This window comes from Salvelinus fontinalis, chromosome 30, assembly GCF_029448725.1.
Source record: "Salvelinus fontinalis isolate EN_2023a chromosome 30, ASM2944872v1, whole genome shotgun sequence".
Lineage (NCBI taxonomy): Eukaryota > Metazoa > Chordata > Actinopteri > Salmoniformes > Salmonidae > Salvelinus > Salvelinus fontinalis.
Window position 1 is genome coordinate 16,355,473 of NC_074694.1, and position 21,648 is coordinate 16,377,120.

The window sequence follows — 21,648 nt, forward strand, 5'->3', positions numbered from 1 at the left end:
CCCTGTGTGTAGAGGGGTCAGTACTATACACCTCTCCATAGATAACCCTGTTTGTAGAGGGGTCAGTACTATACACCACTACACCTCTCCGTAGATAACCCTGTGTGTAGAGGGGTCAGTACTATACACCTCTCCATAGATAACCCTGTGTGTAGAGGGGTCAGTACTATACACCACTACACCTCTCCGTAGATAACCCTGTGTGTAGAGGGGTCAGTACTATACACCTCTCCATAGATAACCCTGTTTGTAGAGGGGTCAGTACTATACACCACTACACCTCTCCGTAGATAACCCTGTGTGTAGAGGGGTCAGTACTATACACCTCTCCATAGATAACCCTGTGTGTAGAGGGGTCAGTACTATACACCTCTCCATAGATAACCCTGTGTATAGAGGGGTCAGAACTATACACCTCTCCATAGATACCCCTGTGTGTAGAGGGGTCAGTACTATACACCTCTCCATAGATAACCCTGTGTGTAGAGGGGTCAGTATTATACACCACTACACCTCTCCATAGATAACCCTGTGTGTAGAGGGGTCAGTACTATACACCACTACATAGATAACCATGTGTGTAGAGGAGTCAGTACTATACACCACTACACCTCTCCATAGATAACCCTGTGTGTAGAGGGGTCAGTACTATACACCACTACACCTTTCCATAGATAACCCTGTGTGTAGAGGGGTCAGTATTATAAACCACTACATAGATAACCCTGTGTGTAGAGGGGTCAATACTATACACCACTACACCTCTCCATAGATAACCCTGTGTGTAGATGGGTCAGTATTATACACCACTACATAGATAACCCTGTGTGTAGAGGGGTCAGTACTATACACCTCTCCATAGATAACCCTGTGTGTAGAGGGGTCAGTACTATACACCTCTCCATAGATAACCCTGTTTGTAGAGGGGTCAGTACTATACACCACTACACCTCTCCATAGATAACCCTGTGTGTAGAGCAGTCAGTACTATACACCACTACACCTCTCCATATATAACCCTGTGTGTAGAGGGGTCAGTACTATACACCACTACACCTCTCCGTAGATAACTCTGTGTGTAGAGGGGTCAGTACTATACACCTCTCCATAGATAACCCTGTGTGTAGAGGGGTCAGTACTATACACCTCTCCATAGATAACCCTGTGTGTAGAGGGGTCAGTACTATACACCTCTCCATAGATAACCCTGTGTGTAGAGGGGTCAGTACAATACACCACTACACCTCTCCATAGATAACCCTGTGTGTAGAGGGGTCAGTACTATACACCACTACATAGATAACCCTGTGTGTAGAGGGGTCAGTACAATACACCACTACACCTCTCCATAGATAACCCTGTGTGTAGAGGGGTCAGTACTATACGCCCCTACACCTCTCCATAGATAACCCTGTGTGTAGAGGGGTCAGTACTATACACCTCTCTATAGATAACCCTGTGTATATAGGGGTCAGTACTATACACCACTACACCTCTCTATAGATAACCCTGTGTGTAGAGGGGTCAGTACTATACACCACTACACCTCTCCATAGATAACCCTGTGTGTAGAGGGGTCAGTACTATACACCTCTCCATAGATAACCCTGTGTGTAGAGGGGTCAGTACTATACACCTCTCCATAGATAAGCCTGTGTGTAGAGGGGTCAGTACTATACACCTCTCCATAGATAAGCCTGTGTGTAGAGGGGTCAGTACTATACACCACTACACCTCTCCATAGATAACCCTGTGTGTAGAGGGGTCAGTACAATACACCTCTCCATAGATAACCCTGTGTGTAGAGGGGTCAGTACTATACACCTCTCCATAGATAACCCTGTGTGTAGAGGGGTCAGTACTATACACCACTACACCTCTCCATAGATAACCCTGTGTGTAGAGGGGTCAGTACTATACACCTCTCCATAGATAACCCTGTGTGTAGAGGGGTCAGTACTATACACCACTACACCTCTCCATAGATAACCCTGTGTGTAGAGGGGTCAGTACTATACACCACTACACCTCTCCATAGATAACCCTGTGTGTAGAGGGGTCAGTACTATACACCACTACACCTCTCCATAGATAACCCTGTGTGTAGAGGGGTCAGTACTATACACCACTACATAGATAACCCTGTGTGTAGAGGGGTCAGTACTATACGCCACTACACCTCTCCATAGATAACCCTGTGTGTAGAGGGGTCAGTACTATACACCTCTCTATAGATAACCCTGTGTATAGAGGGGTCAGTACTATACACCACTACACCTCTCTATAGATAAGCCTGTGTGTAGAGGGGTCAGTACTATACACCTCTCCATAGATAACCCTGTGTGTAGAGGGGTCAGTACTATACACCTCTCCATAGATAACCCTGTGTATAGAGGGGTCAGTACTATACACCTCTCCATAGATAACCCTGTGTGTAGAGGGGTCAGTACTATACACCTCTCCATAGATAAGCCTGTGTGTAGAGGGGTCAGTACTATACACATCTCCATAGATAACCCTGTGTATAGAGGGGTCAGTACTATACACCACTACACCTCTCTATAGATAAGCCTGTGTGTAGAGGGGTCAGTACTATACACCTCTCCATAGATAACCCTGTGTGTAGAGGGGTCAGTACTATACACCTCTCCATAGATAAGCCTGTGTGTAGAGGGGTCAGTAGTATACACCTCTCCATAGATAACCCTGTGTGTAGAGGGGTCAGTACTATACGCCACTACACCTCTCCATAGATAACCCTGTGTGTAGAGGGGTCAGTACTATACACCACTACACCTCTCCGTAGATAACCCTGTGTGTAGAGGGGTCAGTACTATACACCTCTCCATAGATAACCCTGTGTGTAGAGGGGTCAGTATTATACACCTCTCTATAGATAACCCTGTGTGTAGAGGGGTCAGTACTATACACCTCTCCATAGATACCCCTGTGTGTAGAGGGGTCAGTACTATACACCTCTCCATAGATAACCCTGTGTGTAGAGGGGTCAGTATTATACACCACTACATAGATAACCCTGTGTGTAGAGGGGTCAGTATTATACACCACTACACCTCTCCATAGATAACCCTGTGTGTAGAGGGGTCAGTACTATACACCACTACATAGATAACCATGTGTGTAGAGGAGTCAGTACTATACACCACTACACCTCTCCATAGATAACACTGTGTGTAGAGGGGTCAGTACTATACACCTCTCCATAGATAACCCTGTGTGTAGAGGGGTCAGTATTATACACCACTACATAGATAACCCTGTGTGTAGAGGGGTCAGTACTATACACCTCTCCATAGATAACCCTGTGTGTAGAGGGGTAAGTACTATACACCACTACACCTCTCCATAGATAACCCTGTGTGTAGAGGGTTCAGTATTATACACCACTACATAGATAACCCTGTGTGTAGAGGGGTCAGTACTATACACCACTACACCTCTCCATAGATAACCCTGTGTGTAGAGGGGTCAGTATTATACACCACTACATAGATAACCCTGTGTGTAGAGGGGTCAATACTATACACCACTACACCTCTCCATAGATAACCCTGTGTGTAGAGGGGTCAGTATTATACACCACTACATAGATAACCCTGTGTGTAGAGGGGTCAGTACTATACACCTCTCCATAGATAACCCTGTGTGTAGAGGGGTCAGTACTATACACCACTACACCTCTCCATAGATAACCCTGTGTGTAGAGGGGTCAGTACTATACACCACTACATAGATAACCCTGTGTTTAGAGGGGTCAGTACAATACACCAATACACCTCTCCATAGATAACCCTGTGTGTAGAGGGGTCAGTACTATACACCACTACATAGATAACCCTGTGTGTAGAGGGGTCAGTACTATACGCCACTACACCTCTCCATAGATAACCCTGTGTGTAGAGGGGTCAGTACTATACACCTCTCTATAGATAACCCTGTGTATAGAGGGGTCAGTACTATACACCACTACACCTCTCTATAGATAACCCTGTGTGTAGAGGGGTCAGTACTATACACCACTACACCTCTCTATAGATAACCCTGTGTGTAGAGGGGTCAGTACTATACACCACTACACCTCTCCATAGATAACCCTGTGTGTAGAGGGGTCAGTACTATACACCTCTCCGTAGATACCCCTGTGTCTAGAAGGGTCAGTACTATACATCTCTCCATAGATAACCCTGTGTGTAGAGGGGTCAGTACTATACACCACTCCATAGATAACCCTGTGTGTAGAGGGGTCAGTACAATACACCTCTCCATAGATAACCCTGTGTGTAGAGGGGTCAGTACTATACACCACTACACCTCTCCATAGATACCCCTGTGTCTAGAAGGGTCAGTACTATATACTTCTCCATAGATAACCCTGTGTGTAGAGGGGTCAGTACTATACACCTCTCCATAGATAACCCTGTGTGTAGAGGGGTCAGTACTATACACCACTACACCTCTCCATAGATAACCCTGTGTGTAGAGGGGTCAGTACTATACACCACTACACCTCTCCATAGTTAACCCTGTGTGTAGAGGGGTCAGTACTATACACCTCTCCATTGATCACCCTGTGTGTAGAGGGGTCAGTACTATACACCTCTCCATAGATAACCCTGTGTGTAGAGGGGTCAGTACTATACACCACTACACCTCTCCATAGATAACCCTGTGTGTAGAGGGGTCAGTACTATACACCCCTACCCCTTTCCATAGATAACCCTGTGTGTAGAGGGGTCAGTACTATACACCTCTCCATAGATAACCCTGTGTGTAGAGGGGTCAGTACTATACACCTCTCCATAGATAACCCTGTGTGTAGAGGGGTCAGTACTATACACCTCTCCATAGATAACCCTGTGTGTAGAGGGGTCAGTACTATACACCTCTCCATAGATACCCCTGTGTGTAGAGGGGTCAGTACTATACACCACTACATAGATAACCCTGTATGTAGAGGGGTCAGTACTATACACCTCTCCGTAGATAACCCTGTGTGTAGAGAGGTCAGTACTATACACCACTACACCTCTCCATAGATAACCCTGTGTGTAGAGGGGTCAGTACTATACACCACTACACCTCTCCATAGATAACCCTGTGTGTAGAGGGGTCAGTCCCATACACCTCTCCATAGATAACCCTGTGTGTAGAGGGGTCAGTACTATACATCTCTCCATAGATAACCCTGTGTGTAGAGAGGTCAGTACTATACACCTCTCCATAGATAACCCTGTGTGTAGAGGGGTCAGTACTATACACCTCTCCATAGATAACCCTGTGTGTAGAGGGGTCAGTACTATACACCACTACACCTCTCCATAGATAACCCTGTGTGTAGAGGGGTCAGTACTATACACCTCTCCATAGATAACCCTGTGTGTAGAGGGGTCAGTACTATACACCTCTCCATAGATACCCCTGTGTGTAGAGGGGTCAGTACTATACACCACTACATAGATAACCCTGTGTGTAGAGGGGTCAGTACTATACACCTCTCCATAGATAACCCTGTGTGTAGAGGGGTCAGTACTATACACCACTACATAGATAACCCTGTGTGTAGAGGGGTCAGTACTATACACCTCTCCATAGATAACTCTGTGTGTAGAGGGGTCAGTACTATACACCTCTCCATAGATAACCCTGTGTGTAGAGGGGTAAGTACTATACACCACTACACCTCTCCATAGATAACCCTGTGTGTAGAGGGGTCAGTATTATACACCACTACATAGATAACCCTGTGTGTAGAGGGGTCAGTACTATACACCACTACACCTCTCCATAGATAACCCTGTGTGTAGAGGGGTCAGTATTATACACCACTACATAGATAACCCTGTGTGTAGAGGGGTCAGTACTATACACCACTACACCTCTCCATAGATAACCCTGTGTGTAGAGGGGTCAGTATTATACACCACTACATAGATAACCCTGTGTGTAGAGGGGTCAGTATTATACACCACTACATAGATAACCCTGTGTGTAGAGGGGTCAGTACTATACACCACTACACCTCTCCATAGATAACCCTGTGTGTAGAGGGGTCAGTACTATACACCACTACATAGATAACCCTGTGTGTAGAGGGGTCAGTACTATACACCACTACATAGATAACCCTGTGTGTAGAGGGGTCAGTACAATACACCACTACACCTCTCCATAGATAACCCTGTGTGTAGAGGGGTCAGTACTATACACCACTACATAGATAACCCTGTGTGTAGAGGGGTCAGTACTATACGCCACTACACCTCTCCATAGATAACCCTGTGTGTAGAGGGGTCAGTACTATACACCTCTCTATAGATAACCCTGTGTATAGAGGGGTCAGTACTATACACCACTACACCTCTCTATAGATAACCCTGTGTGTAGAGGGGTCAGTACTATACACCACTACACCTCTCCATAGATAACCCTGTGTGTAGAGGGGTCAGTACTATACACCTCTCCATAGATAAGCCTGTGTGTAGAGGGGTCAGTAGTATACACCTCTCCATAGATAACCCTGTGTGTAGAGGGGTCAGTACTATACACCACTACACCTCTCCATATATAACCCTGTGTGTAGAGGGGTCAGGACTATACACCACTACACCTCTCCGTAGATAACCCTGTGTGTAGAGGGGTCAGTACTATACACCTCTCCATAGATAACCCTGTGTGAAGAGGGGTCAGTACTATACACCTCTCCATAGATAACCCTGTGTGTAGAGGGGTCAGTACTATACACCTCTCCATAGATACCCCTGTGTGTAGAGGGGTCAGTACTATACACCTCTCCATAGATAACCCTGTGTGTAGAGGGGTCAGTACTATACACCACTACACCTCTCCATAGATAACCCTGTGTGTAGAGGGGTCAGTATTATATACCACTACATAGATAACCCTGTGTGTAGAGGGGTCAATACTATACACCACTACACCTCTCCATAGATAACCCTGTGTGTAGAGGGGTCAGTACTATACACCTCTCCATAGATAACCCTGTGTGTAGAGGGGTCAGTACAATACACCACTACACCTCTCCATAGATAACCCTGTGTGTAGAGGGGTCAGTACTATACACCACTACACCTCTCCATAGATAACCCTGTGTGTAGAGGGGTCAGTACTATACACCACTACATAGATAACCCTGTGTGTAGAGGGGTCAGTACTATACGCCACTACACCTCTCCATAGATAACCCTGTGTGTAGAGGGGTCAGTACTATACACCTCTCTATAGATAACCCTGTGTGTAGAGGGGTCAGTACTATACACCTCTCTATAGATAACCCTGTGTGTAGAGGGGTCAGTACTATACACAACTACACCTCTCCATAGATAACCCTGTGTGTAGAGGGGTCAGTACTATACACCACTACATAGATAACCCTGTGTGTAGAGGGGTCAGTACTATACACCTCTCTATAGATAACCCTGTGTGTAGAGGGGTCAGTACAATACACCTCTCCATAGATAACCCTGTGTGTAGAGGGGTCAGTACTATACACCTCTCTATAGATAACCCTGTGTGTAGAGGGGTCAGTACAATACACCTCTCCATAGATAACCCTGTGTGTAGAGGGGTCAGTACTATACACCACTCCATAGATAACCCTGTGTGTAGAGGGGTCAGTACAATACACCTCTCCATAGATAACCCTGTGTGTAGAGGGGTCAGTACTATACACCACTCCATAGATAACCCTGTGTGTAGAGGGGTCAGTACTATACACCACTACACCTCTCCATAGATAACCCTGTGTGTTGAGGGGTCAGTATTATACACCTCTCCATAGATAACCCTGTGTGTAGAGGGGTCAGTACTATACACCTCTACACCTCTCCATAGTTAACCCTGTGTGTAGAGGGGTCAGTACTATACACCACTACACCTCTCCATAGATAACCCTGTGTGTAGAGGGGTCAGTACTATACACCTCTCCATAGATAACCCTGTGTGTAGAGGGGTCAGTACTATACACCTCTACACCTCTCCATAGATAACCCTGTGTGTAGAGGGGTCAGTACTATACACCTCTCCATAGATAAGCCTGTGTGTAGAGGGGTCAGTAGTATACACCTCTCCATAGATAACCCTGTGTGTAGAGGGGTCAGTACTATACACCACTACACCTCTCCGTAGATAACCCTGTGTGTAGAGGGGTCAGTACTATACACCTCTCCATAGATAACCCTGTGTGAAGAGGGGTCAGTACTATACACCTCTCCATAGATAACCCTGTGTGTAGAGGGGTCAGTACTATACACCTCTCCATAGATACCCCTGTGTGTAGAGGGGTCAGTACTATACACCTCTCCATAGATAACCCTGTGTGTAGAGGGGTAAGTACTATACACCACTACACCTCTCCATAGATAACCCTGTGTGTAGAGGGTTCAGTATTATACACCACTACATAGATAACCCTGTGTGTAGAGGGGTCAGTACTATACACCACTACACCTCTCCATAGATAACCCTGTGTGTAGAGGGGTCAGTATTATACACCACTACATAGATAACCCTGTGTGTAGAGGGGTCAATACTATACACTACTACACCTCTCCATAGATAACCCTGTGTGTAGAGGGGTCAGTACTATACACCTCTCCATAGATAACCCTGTGTGTAGAGGGGTCAGTACAATACACCACTACACCTCTCCATAGATAACCCTGTGTGTAGAGGGGTCAGTACTATACACCACTACACCTCTCCATAGATAACCCTGTGTGTAGAGGGGTCAGTACTATACACCACTACATAGATAACCCTGTGTGTAGAGGGGTCAGTACTATACGCCACTACACCTCTCCATAGATAACCCTGTGTGTAGAGGGGTCAGTACTATACACCTCTCTATAGATAACCCTGTGTGTAGAGGGGTCAGTACTATACACCTCTCCATAGATAACCCTGTGTGTAGAGGGGTCAGTACTATACACCACTACACCTCTCCATAGATAACCCTGTGTGTAGAGGGGTCAGTACTATACACCACTACATAGATAACCCTGTGTGTAGAGGGGTCAGTACTATACACCTCTCTATAGATAACCCTGTGTGTAGAGGGGTCAGTACAATACACCTCTCCATAGATTACCCTGTGTGTAGAGGGGTCAGTACTATACACCTCTCTATAGATAACCCTGTGTGTAGAGGGGTCAGTACAATACACCTCTCCATAGATAACCCTGTGTGTAGAGGGGTCAGTACTATACACCACTCCATAGATAACCCTGTGTGTAGAGGGGTCAGAACAATACACCTCTCCATAGATAACCCTGTGTGTAGAGGGGTCAGTACTATACACCACTCCATAGATAACCCTGTGTGTAGAGGGGTCAGTACTATACACCACTACACCTCTCCATAGATAACCCTGTGTGTTGAGGGGTCAGTATTATACACCTCTCCATAGATAACCCTGTGTGTAGAGGGGTCAGTACTATACACCTCTACACCTCTCCATAGTTAACCCTGTGTGTAGAGGGGTCAGTACTATACACCACTACACCTCTCCATAGATAACCCTGTGTGTAGAGGGGTCAGTACTATACACCTCTCCATAGATAACCCTGTGTGTAGAGGGGTCAGTACTATACACCTCTACACCTCTCCATAGTTAACCCTGTGTGTAGAGGGGTCAGTACTATACACCTCTCCATTGATCACCCTGTGTGTAGAGGGGTCAGTACTATACACCTCTCCATAGATACCCCTGTGTGTAGAGGGGTCAGTATTATACACCACTACACCTCTCCATAGATAACACTGTGTGTAGAGGGGTCAGTACTATACACCACTACACCTCTCCATAGATAACCCTGTGTGTAGAGGGGTCAGTACTATACACCCCTACCCCTTTCCATAGATAACCCTGTGTGTAGAGCGGTCAGTACTATACACCTCTCCATAGATAACCCTGTGTGTAGAGGGGTCAGTACTATACACCTCTCCATAGATACCCCTGTGTGTAGAGGGGTCAGTACTATACACCACTACATAGATACCCCTGTGTGTAGAGGGGTCAGTACTATACACCTCTCCATAGATAACCCTGTGTGTAGAGGGGTCAGTACTATACACCTCTCCATAGATAACCCTGTGTGTAGAGGGGTCAGTACTATACACCTCTCCATAGATAACCCTGTGTGTAGAGGGGTCAGTACTATACACCACTACATAGATAACCCTGTGTGTAGAGGGGTCAGTACTATACACCTCTCCGTAGATAACCCTGTGTGCAGAGAGGTCAGTACTATACACCACTACACCTCTCCATAGATAACCCTGTGTATAGAGGGGTCAGTACTATACACCTCTCCATAGATAACCCTGTGTGTAGAGGGGTCAGTACTATACACCACTACACCTCTCCATAGATAACCCTGTGTGTAGAGGGGTCAGTACTATACACCACTACACCTCTCCATAGATAACCCTGTGTGTAGAGGGGTCAGTCCCATACACCTCTCCATAGATAACCCTGTGTGTAGAGGGGTCAGTACTATACACCTCTCCATAGATACCCCTGTGTGTAGAGGGGTCAGTACTATACATCTCTCCATAGATAACCCTGTGTGTAGAGGGGTCAGTACTATACACCTCTCCATAGATAACCCTGTGTTTAGAGGGGTCAGTACTATACACCTCTCCATAGATAACCCTGTGTGTAGAGGGGTCAGTACTATACACCACTACATAGATAACCCTGTGTGTAGAGGGGTCAGTACTATACACCTCTCCATAGATAACCCTGTGTGTAGAGGGGTCAGTACTATACACCACTACATAGATAACCCTGTGTGTAGAGGGGTCAGTACTATACACCTCTCCATAGATAAGCCTGTGTGTAGAGGGGTCAGTAGTATACACCTCTCCATAGATAACCCTGTGTGTAGAGGGGTCAGTACTATACACCACTACACCTCTCCATATATAACCCTGTGTGTAGAGGGGTCAGGACTATACACCACTACACCTCTCCGTAGATAACCCTGTGTGTAGAGGGGTCAGTACTATACACCTCTCCATAGATAACCCTGTGTGAAGAGGGGTCAGTACTATACACCTCTCCATAGATAACCCTGTGTGTAGAGGGGTCAGTACTATACACCTCTCCATAGATACCCCTGTTTGTAGAGGGGTCAGTACTATACACCTCTCCATAGATAACCCTGTGTGTAGAGGGGTCAGTACTATACACCACTACACCTCTCCATAGATAACCCTGTGTGTAGAGGGGTCAGTATTATACACCACTACATAGATAACCCTGTGTGTAGAGGGGTCAATACTATACACCACTACACCTCTCCATAGATAACCCTGTGTGTAGAGGGGTCAGTACTATACACCTCTCCATAGATAACCCTGTGTGTAGAGGGGTCAGTACAATACACCACTACACCTCTCCATAGATAACCCTGTGTGTAGAGGGGTCAGTACTATACACCACTACACCTCTCCATAGATAACCCTGTGTGTAGAGGGGTCAGTACTATACACCACTACATAGATAACCCTGTGTGTAGAGGGGTCAGTACTATACGCCACTACACCTCTCCACAGATAACCCTGTGTGTAGAGGGGTCAGTACTATACACCTCTCTATAGATAACCCTGTGTGTAGAGGGGTCAGTACTATACACCTCTCTATAGATAACCCTGTGTGTAGAGGGGTCAGTACTATACACAACTACACCTCTCCATAGATAACCCTGTGTGTAGAGGGGTCAGTACTATACACCACTACATAGATAACCCTGTGTGTAGAGGGGTCAGTACTATACACCTCTCTATAGATAACCCTGTGTGTAGAGGGGTCAGTACAATACACCTCTCCATAGATAACCCTGTGTGTAGAGGGGTCAGTACTATACACCTCTCTATAGATAACCCTGTGTGTAGAGGGGTCAGTACAATACACCTCTCCATAGATAACCCTGTGTGTAGAGGGGTCAGTACTATACACCACTCCATAGATAACCCTGTGTGTAGAGGGGTCAGTACAATACACCTCTCCATAGATAACCCTGTGTGTAGAGGGGTCAGTACTATACACCACTCCATAGATAACCCTGTGTGTAGAGGGGTCAGTACTATACACCACTACACCTCTCCATAGATAACCCTGTGTGTAGAGGGGTCAGTACTATAAACCTCTCCATGATAACCCTGTGTGTTGAGGGGTCAGCACTATACACCACTACACCTCTCCATAGATAACCCTGTGTGTTGGGGGTCAGTACTATACACCTCTCTATAGATAACCCTGTGTGTTGAGGGGTCAGTACTATACACCTCTCTATAGATAACCCTGTGTGTTGAGGGGTCAGTACTATACCTCTCTCTATAGATAACCCTGTGTGTTGAGGGGTCAGTACTATACACCTCTCTATAGACAACCCTGTGTGTAGAGGGGTCAGTACTATACACCACTACACCTCTCCATAGATAACCCTGTGTGTAGAGGGGTCAGTACTATACACCACTACATCTCTCTATAGATAACCCTGTGTGTAGAGGGGTCAGTACTATACACCACTACACCTCTCCATAGATAACCCTGTGTGTAGAGGGGTCAGTACTGTGTGTGTGTGTGTGTGTGTGTGTGTGTGTGTGTGTGTGTGTGTGTGTGTGTGTGTGCGTGTGCGTGTGCGTGTGCGTGCGTGTGTGTGTGTTACTAATAGGGGTGGTATAGTGAAGTTTCTTAAACTTTTACCTGCATTTTGAGTTAATGTTACTACTGTGTAAATCATGTAATGTGGACTAATAGTGGTTTTATTTGTATTAAGTTTATTATACACCACTACACCTCTCCATAGATAACCCTGTGTGTAGAGGGGTCAGTACTATACACCTCTCCATAGATAACCCTGTGTGTTGAGGGGTCAGTACTATACACCTCTCTATAGATAACCCTGTGTGTACAGGGGTCAGTATTATACACCTCTCTATAGATAACCCTGTGTGTTGAGGGGTCAGTACTATACACCTCTCTATAGATAACCCTGTGTGTTGAGGGGTCAGTACTATACACCTCTCTATAGATAACCCTGTGTGTTGAGGGGTCAGTACTATACACCTCTCTTTAGATAACCCTGTGTGTAGAGGGGTCAGTACTATACACCTCTCTATAGATAACCCTATGTGTAGAGGGGTCAGTACTATACACCTCTCTATAGATAACCCTGTGTGTTTAGGGGTCAGTACTATACACCACTACACCTCTCCATAGATAACCCTGTGTGTAGAGGGGTCAGCACTATACACCACTACACCTCTCCATAGATAACCCTGTGTGTTGAGGGGTCAGTACTATACACCTCTCTATAGATAGCCCTGTGTGTAGAGGGGTCAGTACTATACACCACTACACCTCTCCATAGATAACCCTGTGTGTTGGGGGTCAGTACTATACACCTCTCTATAGATAACCCTGTGTGTAGAGGGGTCAGTACTATACACCTCTCTATAGATAACCCTGTGTGTAGAGGGGTCAGTACTATACACCTCTCCATAGATAACCCTGTGTGTTGAGGGGTCAGTACTATACACCTCTCTATAGATAACCCTGTGTGTTGAGGGGTCAGTATTATACACCTCTCTATAGATAACCCTGTGTGTTGAGGGGTCAGTACTATACACCTCTCCATAGATAACCCTGTGTGTTGAGGGGTCAGTACTATACACCTCTCCATAGATAACCCTGTGTGTAGAGGGGTCAGTACTATACACCACTACACCTCTCCATAGATAACCCTGTGTGTAGAGGGGTCAGTACTGTGTGTGTGTGTGTGTGTGTGTGTGTGTGTGTGTGTGTGTGTGTGTGTGTGTGTGTGTGTGTGTGTGTGTGTGTGTGTGTGTGTGTGTGTGTGTGTGTGTGTGTGTGTGTGTGTGTGTTACTAATAGGGGTGGTATAGTGAAGTTTCTTAAACTTTTACCTGCATTTTGAGTTAATGTTACTACTGTGTAAATCATGTAATGTGGACTAATAGTGGTTTTATTTGTATTAAGTTTTGGTATTATTTAGCTGTAGGCAGCATTTTCTCAGTTAGGTAGGAATATGCTGGATCTCTAAGGAGTTTAATCTGCATTGTAGTAAATTACAAAGGATGGTTCAATTCAGATTGACTAGACGTGGTAAGTTAAGCAAAGTGTTTTGAGTACCTTAAAGTTCTATTAGTAAAGTAGTAAAGTTGATGTGTGAGTCATGATATTTTATAATCTTTAATTTAGCCTGTAGATCCATTGAGATAGTTTAATGTATTCCAGTTTGTATATCTGTGGAGGCAGTAGCATCATCAATGTTGCTGTTCTAATGTGTTGAGACTGAGGAGAGAGACTGAGATGAGTGTGAAAGAAAGATGGAGGGAGAGATGAGTGAGGTCTTGGAACATTGTATGTAGGGCTATGACTAGGGTTGTTCCTGGTTAGGTCCCGTCTTAAGGAAAACCTCTGGAACCTAAATGTGGTTGGGTAACTTGTTAAGGAAACCCTCTGGGTCCTATATGTGGTTGGGTTAAGGAAAACCTCTGGGCCCTAGATGTGGTTGGGTAACTTGTTAAGGAAACCCTCTGGGTCCTATATGTGGTTGGGTTAAGGATAACCTCTGAGTCCTAGATGTGAGTGAGAGGTCAAAGGTCTAGGAGTAGCTGAATGTATAGTGTTATTACTACTGGTGAACTCACTGTTTATTTATGAGGAGTGAGTTTCTTTAGACAAAGTCTTTATTTACAACACTGTGATTTTCTCTATTTAAACTACTTTTTACATTTAAAGACTTTTCTTTGTGTTTTTTACTTTATCAGAGTACAACCACTATGTGTCTTAATGATCACACGGTTTTATTCTGTTATTTGCATCGACTTGTTTTATGAAATATTTTATGGAATCAACATTTTTTATGTTCTTTGTTTTGATACTGTTACAAACACATGTTTTGGTTTGCAATCTGTGCTACAATATTAATGTGATTTATTCTAAAGTTTTGTTACATGTATAAGCTTATCTGCATTGGTACTCTGTTTCTACATATTTTAACATTCAAAGATATTGACCTCTGAATCCTCACTAGATTCAACCATATCTTCTAACATTAACTATTGTCTTTGGTGTAAATGTGAATAACTTGAATCCTTGTCAGAATGTCCTTTTCCAGAGTCAACGTTTACCTGTATATGTCCCTGACAGTGTCTGCAGCATTACAACATGAAACGATGACATGATACTGGTCTGACTATTGAGCTACAGAGCTCTGTGTTAAACTGTTATCTGTGAATGTTCTACATGCTACTGGGTCTGGGAGGACATCATGTACAACACAACGTCTGTCATTATTGGTGCTGATGTGAAGCTATGCAACAAACTGACATTAAAAGATCATCAAAGACACATCTTTATTTCCTGTCGTTGTTATTGGTTGTGTGAAACATTGATCCTCAACAGAGGTCATGTATTAAACTGAGATCATGTCATGCTGAAGTTTGGCCATGATTGAAGATTTTACAACATGGACTGGTAATATTTAATGTACATGTTTCAGTATTTCATTATTTATAGCTATTTAGTGAATTTAGTTTTGTCTGCTAAACTGCATGCTGGAACTAGTGACTGGTCTGTAGTGACTGAGTCCAGTTGAATGTTTAACCACCAGATGGAGGACTTGAGATACAAAAGCTCAGCCTTTTGTAAAGATGACCTGAAACCAGGTGTCTGAGTTGTTACATGTTTGGTATGGCAAGTATACGTTGTGGACATCTGTGTTGTATTGTGTATTGTAAGTATAGCAGGTTCCTGCTCTCTCTCTCAGGTCCTGTAAATGAACAGCAGGACAGCAGTGACCGTGCTGGACATACCAATGTTCACTACTGTACATAGTTACCACCTAAAACTCAGGTGTTGCCCCCCCCTCTTCTAAGCTGCTGCTACTCTCTGTTATTATCTATGCATAGTCACTTTAATAACTCTACCTACATGTACATATTACCTCGATAACATCGACACCGGTGCCCCTCGCACATTGACACATTGACTCCGTACAGGTACCCCCTGTATATACACCCGCTACAGTTATTAACTGATGCTCTTTAATTATTTGGTATTCTTATCTCTTTTTTGTAAGTATTTTTTAAAACTGCACTGCTGGTTAAATGCTTGTCAGTAAGCATTTCACTGTAACGTCTACACCTGTTGTATTCGGCGCATGTGAAAAATAAAATGTTATTTGATTTGAAAAAACTCAGGTTTTTATTTAGAATGGGTTCTCCAGACACAGTTTGTTAACTGTAGACATGCTAGGTTAGACCCATTCAACCATGTATTATCCATACACAACCCTCCAGGTATACATAGTGTTATTTTAGAATGATTCAAAATAAAACTTCACACCACTCTTCTATGTTCTCTCCCTGGTGAGCTCTAGTTACTACTAAATTACTACACAATTACTACAGAAGCTAAAGTTAGACAAGTCTGCCGGAGACATCCTTTATTTCCTATATGAGTTGTGGTACTATCCGCTGTTTGACAATTCTCCTCTTAAGTGCCAATTGGTGTCGTTCCTTCTGATGTCTGAGACAAACAGAGGTGTGTGTTGCGTATCTGTGTGCATTCCATTCACAGCTCTGTGAGAGAGTGGAGGGAGCAGAGAGAGACAGAGAGAGAAACACCCTCATTACTCCCTCAACACCACCCTCTACGTGTAATCAGGACCCCACTGACACTTTAGCTGGGCCAGATGGAGTCTCTCTCTCTACGATGTGTGGTGTCTGACTGGCTAGGACTGGGAAGGATGGAGCACACACTCCCTCTCTCTTCTTTTGCACAGTACCCCTCTCTCAACTCCCTCCATCTCTCACTCTCTCTCCCTTTCTCCCCCCTCTCTCTGTCAGACAGAGATTAGGGTTCCAGGGACGTTCAGGTTCTGTTGTAGTGTTGGTGTTGGGATGGTTTCACCACAGAGCAGGAAGTGATGAAGTGGAGGGTTAGACACAGTGAGCTGTGCAGAGACAGGATAAATTGAGCCAAGCCGGTGGTGTATTTAAACCAGAAGTGTTAATTTCTTTGTGTGGAGAGAAGTTGGAGACTAACCTCCTCCTAGCCACCACTAAGGACCAACAATCCACTAATGTCCATTCCTTGTTAGGTGATGTCATAAATGTAAATTCTGTATGTATTTACACACACACACACACACACACACACACACACACACACACACACACACACACACACACACACACACACACACACACACACACACACACACACACACACACACACACACACACACACACACACACACACACACACACACACACAGTTCTTTGTGATGCTGGGGACTTAAGTTGAGGATAATACTCTCTGCTCTATAGGGGCTGCATGGAGGCAAGCCTGGGAGAGAGAGAATAGACAGGAGGGAGAGAATGAAACAGAATAAAGGACGGAGAGAGAGTTGTGAGAATAAAAGAGAAAATGAGGGACTAGAAGACAGAATGAGAGAGAATGAGAGAGTTCAGGCAGGGTTCTGAAGGGAGGTGTGTGAGGAGGGAGGGAGGGAGGAGAGGAGGGGGGAGTCAGGGGTCTGCTATTAGTAGATCCTAGTGATGGATGACTGCTGTGTGTGTGTGAGAGAGAGAGAGAGAGAGAGAGAGAGACTATTTTTCATTCTGCTCTTTCCCTAATCCCCCATCACCAGACAAGCAGAGTAGAGCAGGACGGAGAGAGACGTGAGCCAACGAGTGCAGAACAGAACAACTCCACTAAGACAAGAGAGAGGTGGATAGTTCCCTTTACCAGGAAAGAAGGAGAGAAGATCAAGTCTTTCAGAAACACCAACAGGAGAAGAAATATGAGACTGAGGCACATTTAAAACCTCTAATCTGCTTTACTCACCAACTGAGGACTTATTTCTAGCCCCATTTTATGTTGGAACAGTTACATTTCTTTCTCATTCTACAAGAGCCTACACACTGATTGTAGAGAAGTACGTTTTGAGGAGCAGGAGGCTGCAGTGGTGGAGATCATGCCCGGGAGAGGAGCTTGTTCTGGGGCAGGCGTGGGGAGGTTACCTGGGTACTGGGTGTGTGTGCTGGTTCTCTGTGCCCTGGTGACAGGCTATGCCAGCGCATGCCCTGCCCTGTGTACCTGCAGTGGCACCACAGTTGACTGCCATGGGCTGGGCATCAAAACTATGCCCCGGAATATACCCCGCAACACAGACAGAATGTGAGTATCTACTTCTGCGATATACCATGTGTGTGTGTGTGTGTGTGTGTATGTGTGTGTGTGTGTGTGTGTGTGTGTGTGTGTGTGTCACTTCCATGTGCTGTGGAATCTGGTCATGATGACACTCTCAACTAGACCTCTAGCTACCTGCCTGTTATACTGTACCTGGTTTGTCCTGGTGGAATTTACAGGGACGTTTAACCCACAGAGTTAACAGCATGATCAACCATTAAACTGTATGTCTTTGTGTTTTGAGGCAGACAGACAGACTGACAGGCAGATGGACAGACGTGACACAGGTTGAAGGTTGAAGGTTGGGGGTCTGTTCTGTTAGTGGTTCATTTGTTTCTAATAAGGATCAGTGTTCATTGAGCAATAATACTTCAGCCACGAGAGCATTAGTGAGGTCGGGCACTGATGTTGGGCGATTAGGCCTGGCTCACAGTCAGCTTTCCAATTCATCCCAAAGGTGTTCGATGGGGTTGAGGCAAGTCAAGTTCTTCCACACCAATTTCGACAAACCATTTATGTATGGACCTCACTTTGTGAACGAGGAGCATCGTCATGCTGTAACAGGAAAGGGCCTTCCTCAAACTGTTGCCACAACATTTGAAGCACAGAATAGACTGGAATGTCATTGTATGCTGTAGCGCTAAGATTTCCCTTCACTAGAGCTAAGGGGCCCGAACCATGAAAAACAGCCCCAGACCATTATTCCTCTTCCACCAAACTTTACAGTTGGCATTATACTATGGGGCAGGTACCGTTCTCCTGACATCTGCCAAGCCCAGATTTGTCCGTTGGACTGCCTGATGGTGAAGCGGAATTCATCACACCAGAGAACGCATTTCCACTGCTCCAAAGTCCAATGGTAGCAAGCCGACGCTTGACAATGTGCATGGTGATCTTAGGCTTGTGTGCGGCTGCTCGGCCATGGAAACCCATTTCAAGAATCTCTCGATGAACAGTTCTTGTGATGACTTTGCTTCCAGAGGTAGTTTAGTAGTGAGTGATGCAACCGAGGACAGACCATTTTTACGAGCTACGTTCTTCAGCAGTCCCATTCGGTGAGCGTGTGTGGCCTACCACTTCACATCCGTTGTTGCTCCTAAATGTTCTACTTCACAATAACTGCACTTACAGCTGACCGGTAAAGCTCTAGCAGGGCAGAAATATGATGAACTGACTCGTTGGAAAGCTGGCATCCTATGACGGTGCCATGTTGAAAGTCAATGAGCTCTTCAGTAAGGCCCTTCTACTGCCAATGTTTGTCTATGAAGATTGCATGGCTGTGTGCTTGATTTTATACACCTGTCAGCAACGGGTGTGGCTGAAAAAGCTGAATCCACTCATTTGAAGGGGTGTCCACATACTTTTGTATATATAGTGTAACTGCGAGAAACCGGTAAATTATAATACATTATTTATACATGTATGAACAGCATGTCGTGAAATTGACCTGTTCAATTATATGTGGTGTCCAAATCTGGCTTCTCTACGTCCTCTGCATGATGAACCAACCCTCAGGGTGGGGACAGACAGCCCATCTCAGTATGGAGCGCAGTTCACAATGCAAGTAGACTTATCATCTCACCATGCTAACTTTTTCCCCTTCTGACAGGTAGGCCTCTATTTGCTGCAGCATAGCCTATGATACAGTAATATATAGAACGAATGTGCATCTAATTTACCATCTCCATCTGGCTTTCAAGGGTCACCTTGTTTTTTGTAAAGTAGTATTTTTTAATTGTAAATATGTATTTTTTAATTGTAAAGATGTATTTTTTAATTGTAAAGATGTATTTTTTAATTGTAAAGATGTATTTTTTAATTGTAAAGATGTATTTTTTAATTGTAAAGATGTATTTTTTAATTGTAAATATGTATTTTTTAATTGTAAATATGTATTTTTTAATTGCACCTGCAGAGTTTTAAAACAGACTAACACTACTATTATTGCTTTAAATCAGTGCACGTTCAAACACAGTCTTTCTCTCTCTCCAACTCTATTCAAACTGCATTCAAAATAGTAACCCTGTTCTAGATTCATATATAGCCCTATATATAGATGTCCTAGCCTACCTCTTTCAGGTAATACATTCAATGCGGTATTAACCTTATATTTAGCTAATTAATGATGGGTTATGCATAATAAGCTTCTAATTTATAGCCCCTGTCTCTTGCTCAATACACAAGCATCTGTGCTCTGCTGGCCTCTCCTTAAAAACACTCCTTAGCTCTTGGAGTCCCAAGAAGGATAAGCTAGAGTAGAATAACCTGCTGGACATTATTTATTTTAGCAATAGACTATGAGAAGAAGGCGCGATGGCAGTGGCCTACAGCAGTTATTCATTCAGACCATAACCATCAATCTTCTTGAAGAGAAGTGAAAGGCTTCTCCATCTAATTCTAGTCCTATATTATTCAAGGACATCAATAGAATGATGATGATAAGGACAACAAAACTTATTTCATTTAACTGTTGGAAGCGAGGGAAGAATGAAGCAACAATAGAAAGAGAAAGAGGAGACAGGCTAACAGCATTAGGGGAAATATCATGAAAGGTATATTTGCTTCAGCCTACTAATTATACAACTAGCCTGTACTGGTAACTTCGTAGGTAGCATGTGCTGCACCAGAATCACGTGTTCTCTTCTGGTTTGAATGATGTGTGTAATTCCAGTCCACATAATACGGTATAATACAGTATACAGTAATACGTCAGCCTACTGGCTAGTTTCATTTGTTTACTGAGGAGAGCATATAGCTAGCTACATCTATGGGCTTTTGTGTTTTTCTGTCGTGCATAATGTACAGTAGCCTATATAATGTATGTAGCCTATTGGATAACGACACAATCATCTGGGCTTTTTTGGGCTCGGGCTCATTAAATGTATTTAATATATGACTCATTAAATGTATTTAATATATGGCTCATTAAATGTATTTAATATATGACTCATTCAATGTATTAAATATATGACTCATTAAATGTATTTAATATATGACTCATTAAATGTATTTAATGACTCATCAGGCTCAGGTAGCATCAGGTTGAATGTTCATGCTGATCAAAGCTCTAATCAAATCCAGACATATTTATATGATTTATAATGCATTTGAATGACACTTCTGGTTTCGGTGGGAAATACCAGGTTACCTGGGAGAAAAGTGATTTATTCTCGGGATGGAACATTTGCAAAATAGCGGGAAAATATTCAACCCTAGTCATGACCCCAGAGAGAGCTTCCTCAGGTGGGGTCAGATTCCTGTAGGCGTTACCTCTACTGGAGCTGTTCAGGCCTCGAACAATTATGAGCCAATTATCTCTCATGTTACTGCATTGTGTGTGTGACCGGGGGACATCTGCAGACCTGTAGTAATTGACAA

The 21,648-nt window shown here is 44.2% G+C and overlaps 1 protein-coding gene across 2 annotated transcripts in view; it reads left to right on the forward strand.

Moving 5' to 3' along the window:
- Positions 1 to 17,710: 17,710 nt before the first annotated feature.
- The window catches only part of LOC129828726 (slit homolog 1 protein-like), a 193,016-nt gene continuing 189,078 nt past the window's right edge, over positions 17,711 to 21,648 (forward strand). For both annotated transcript variants that reach the window (XM_055889887.1, XM_055889888.1), the window contains exon 1: positions 17,711 to 18,258. In XM_055889887.1, the coding sequence (XP_055745862.1) occupies positions 18,056 to 18,258 (203 nt within the window). In that variant the 5' untranslated portion in view covers positions 17,711 to 18,055. The remainder of the gene's footprint in view (positions 18,259 to 21,648) is intronic.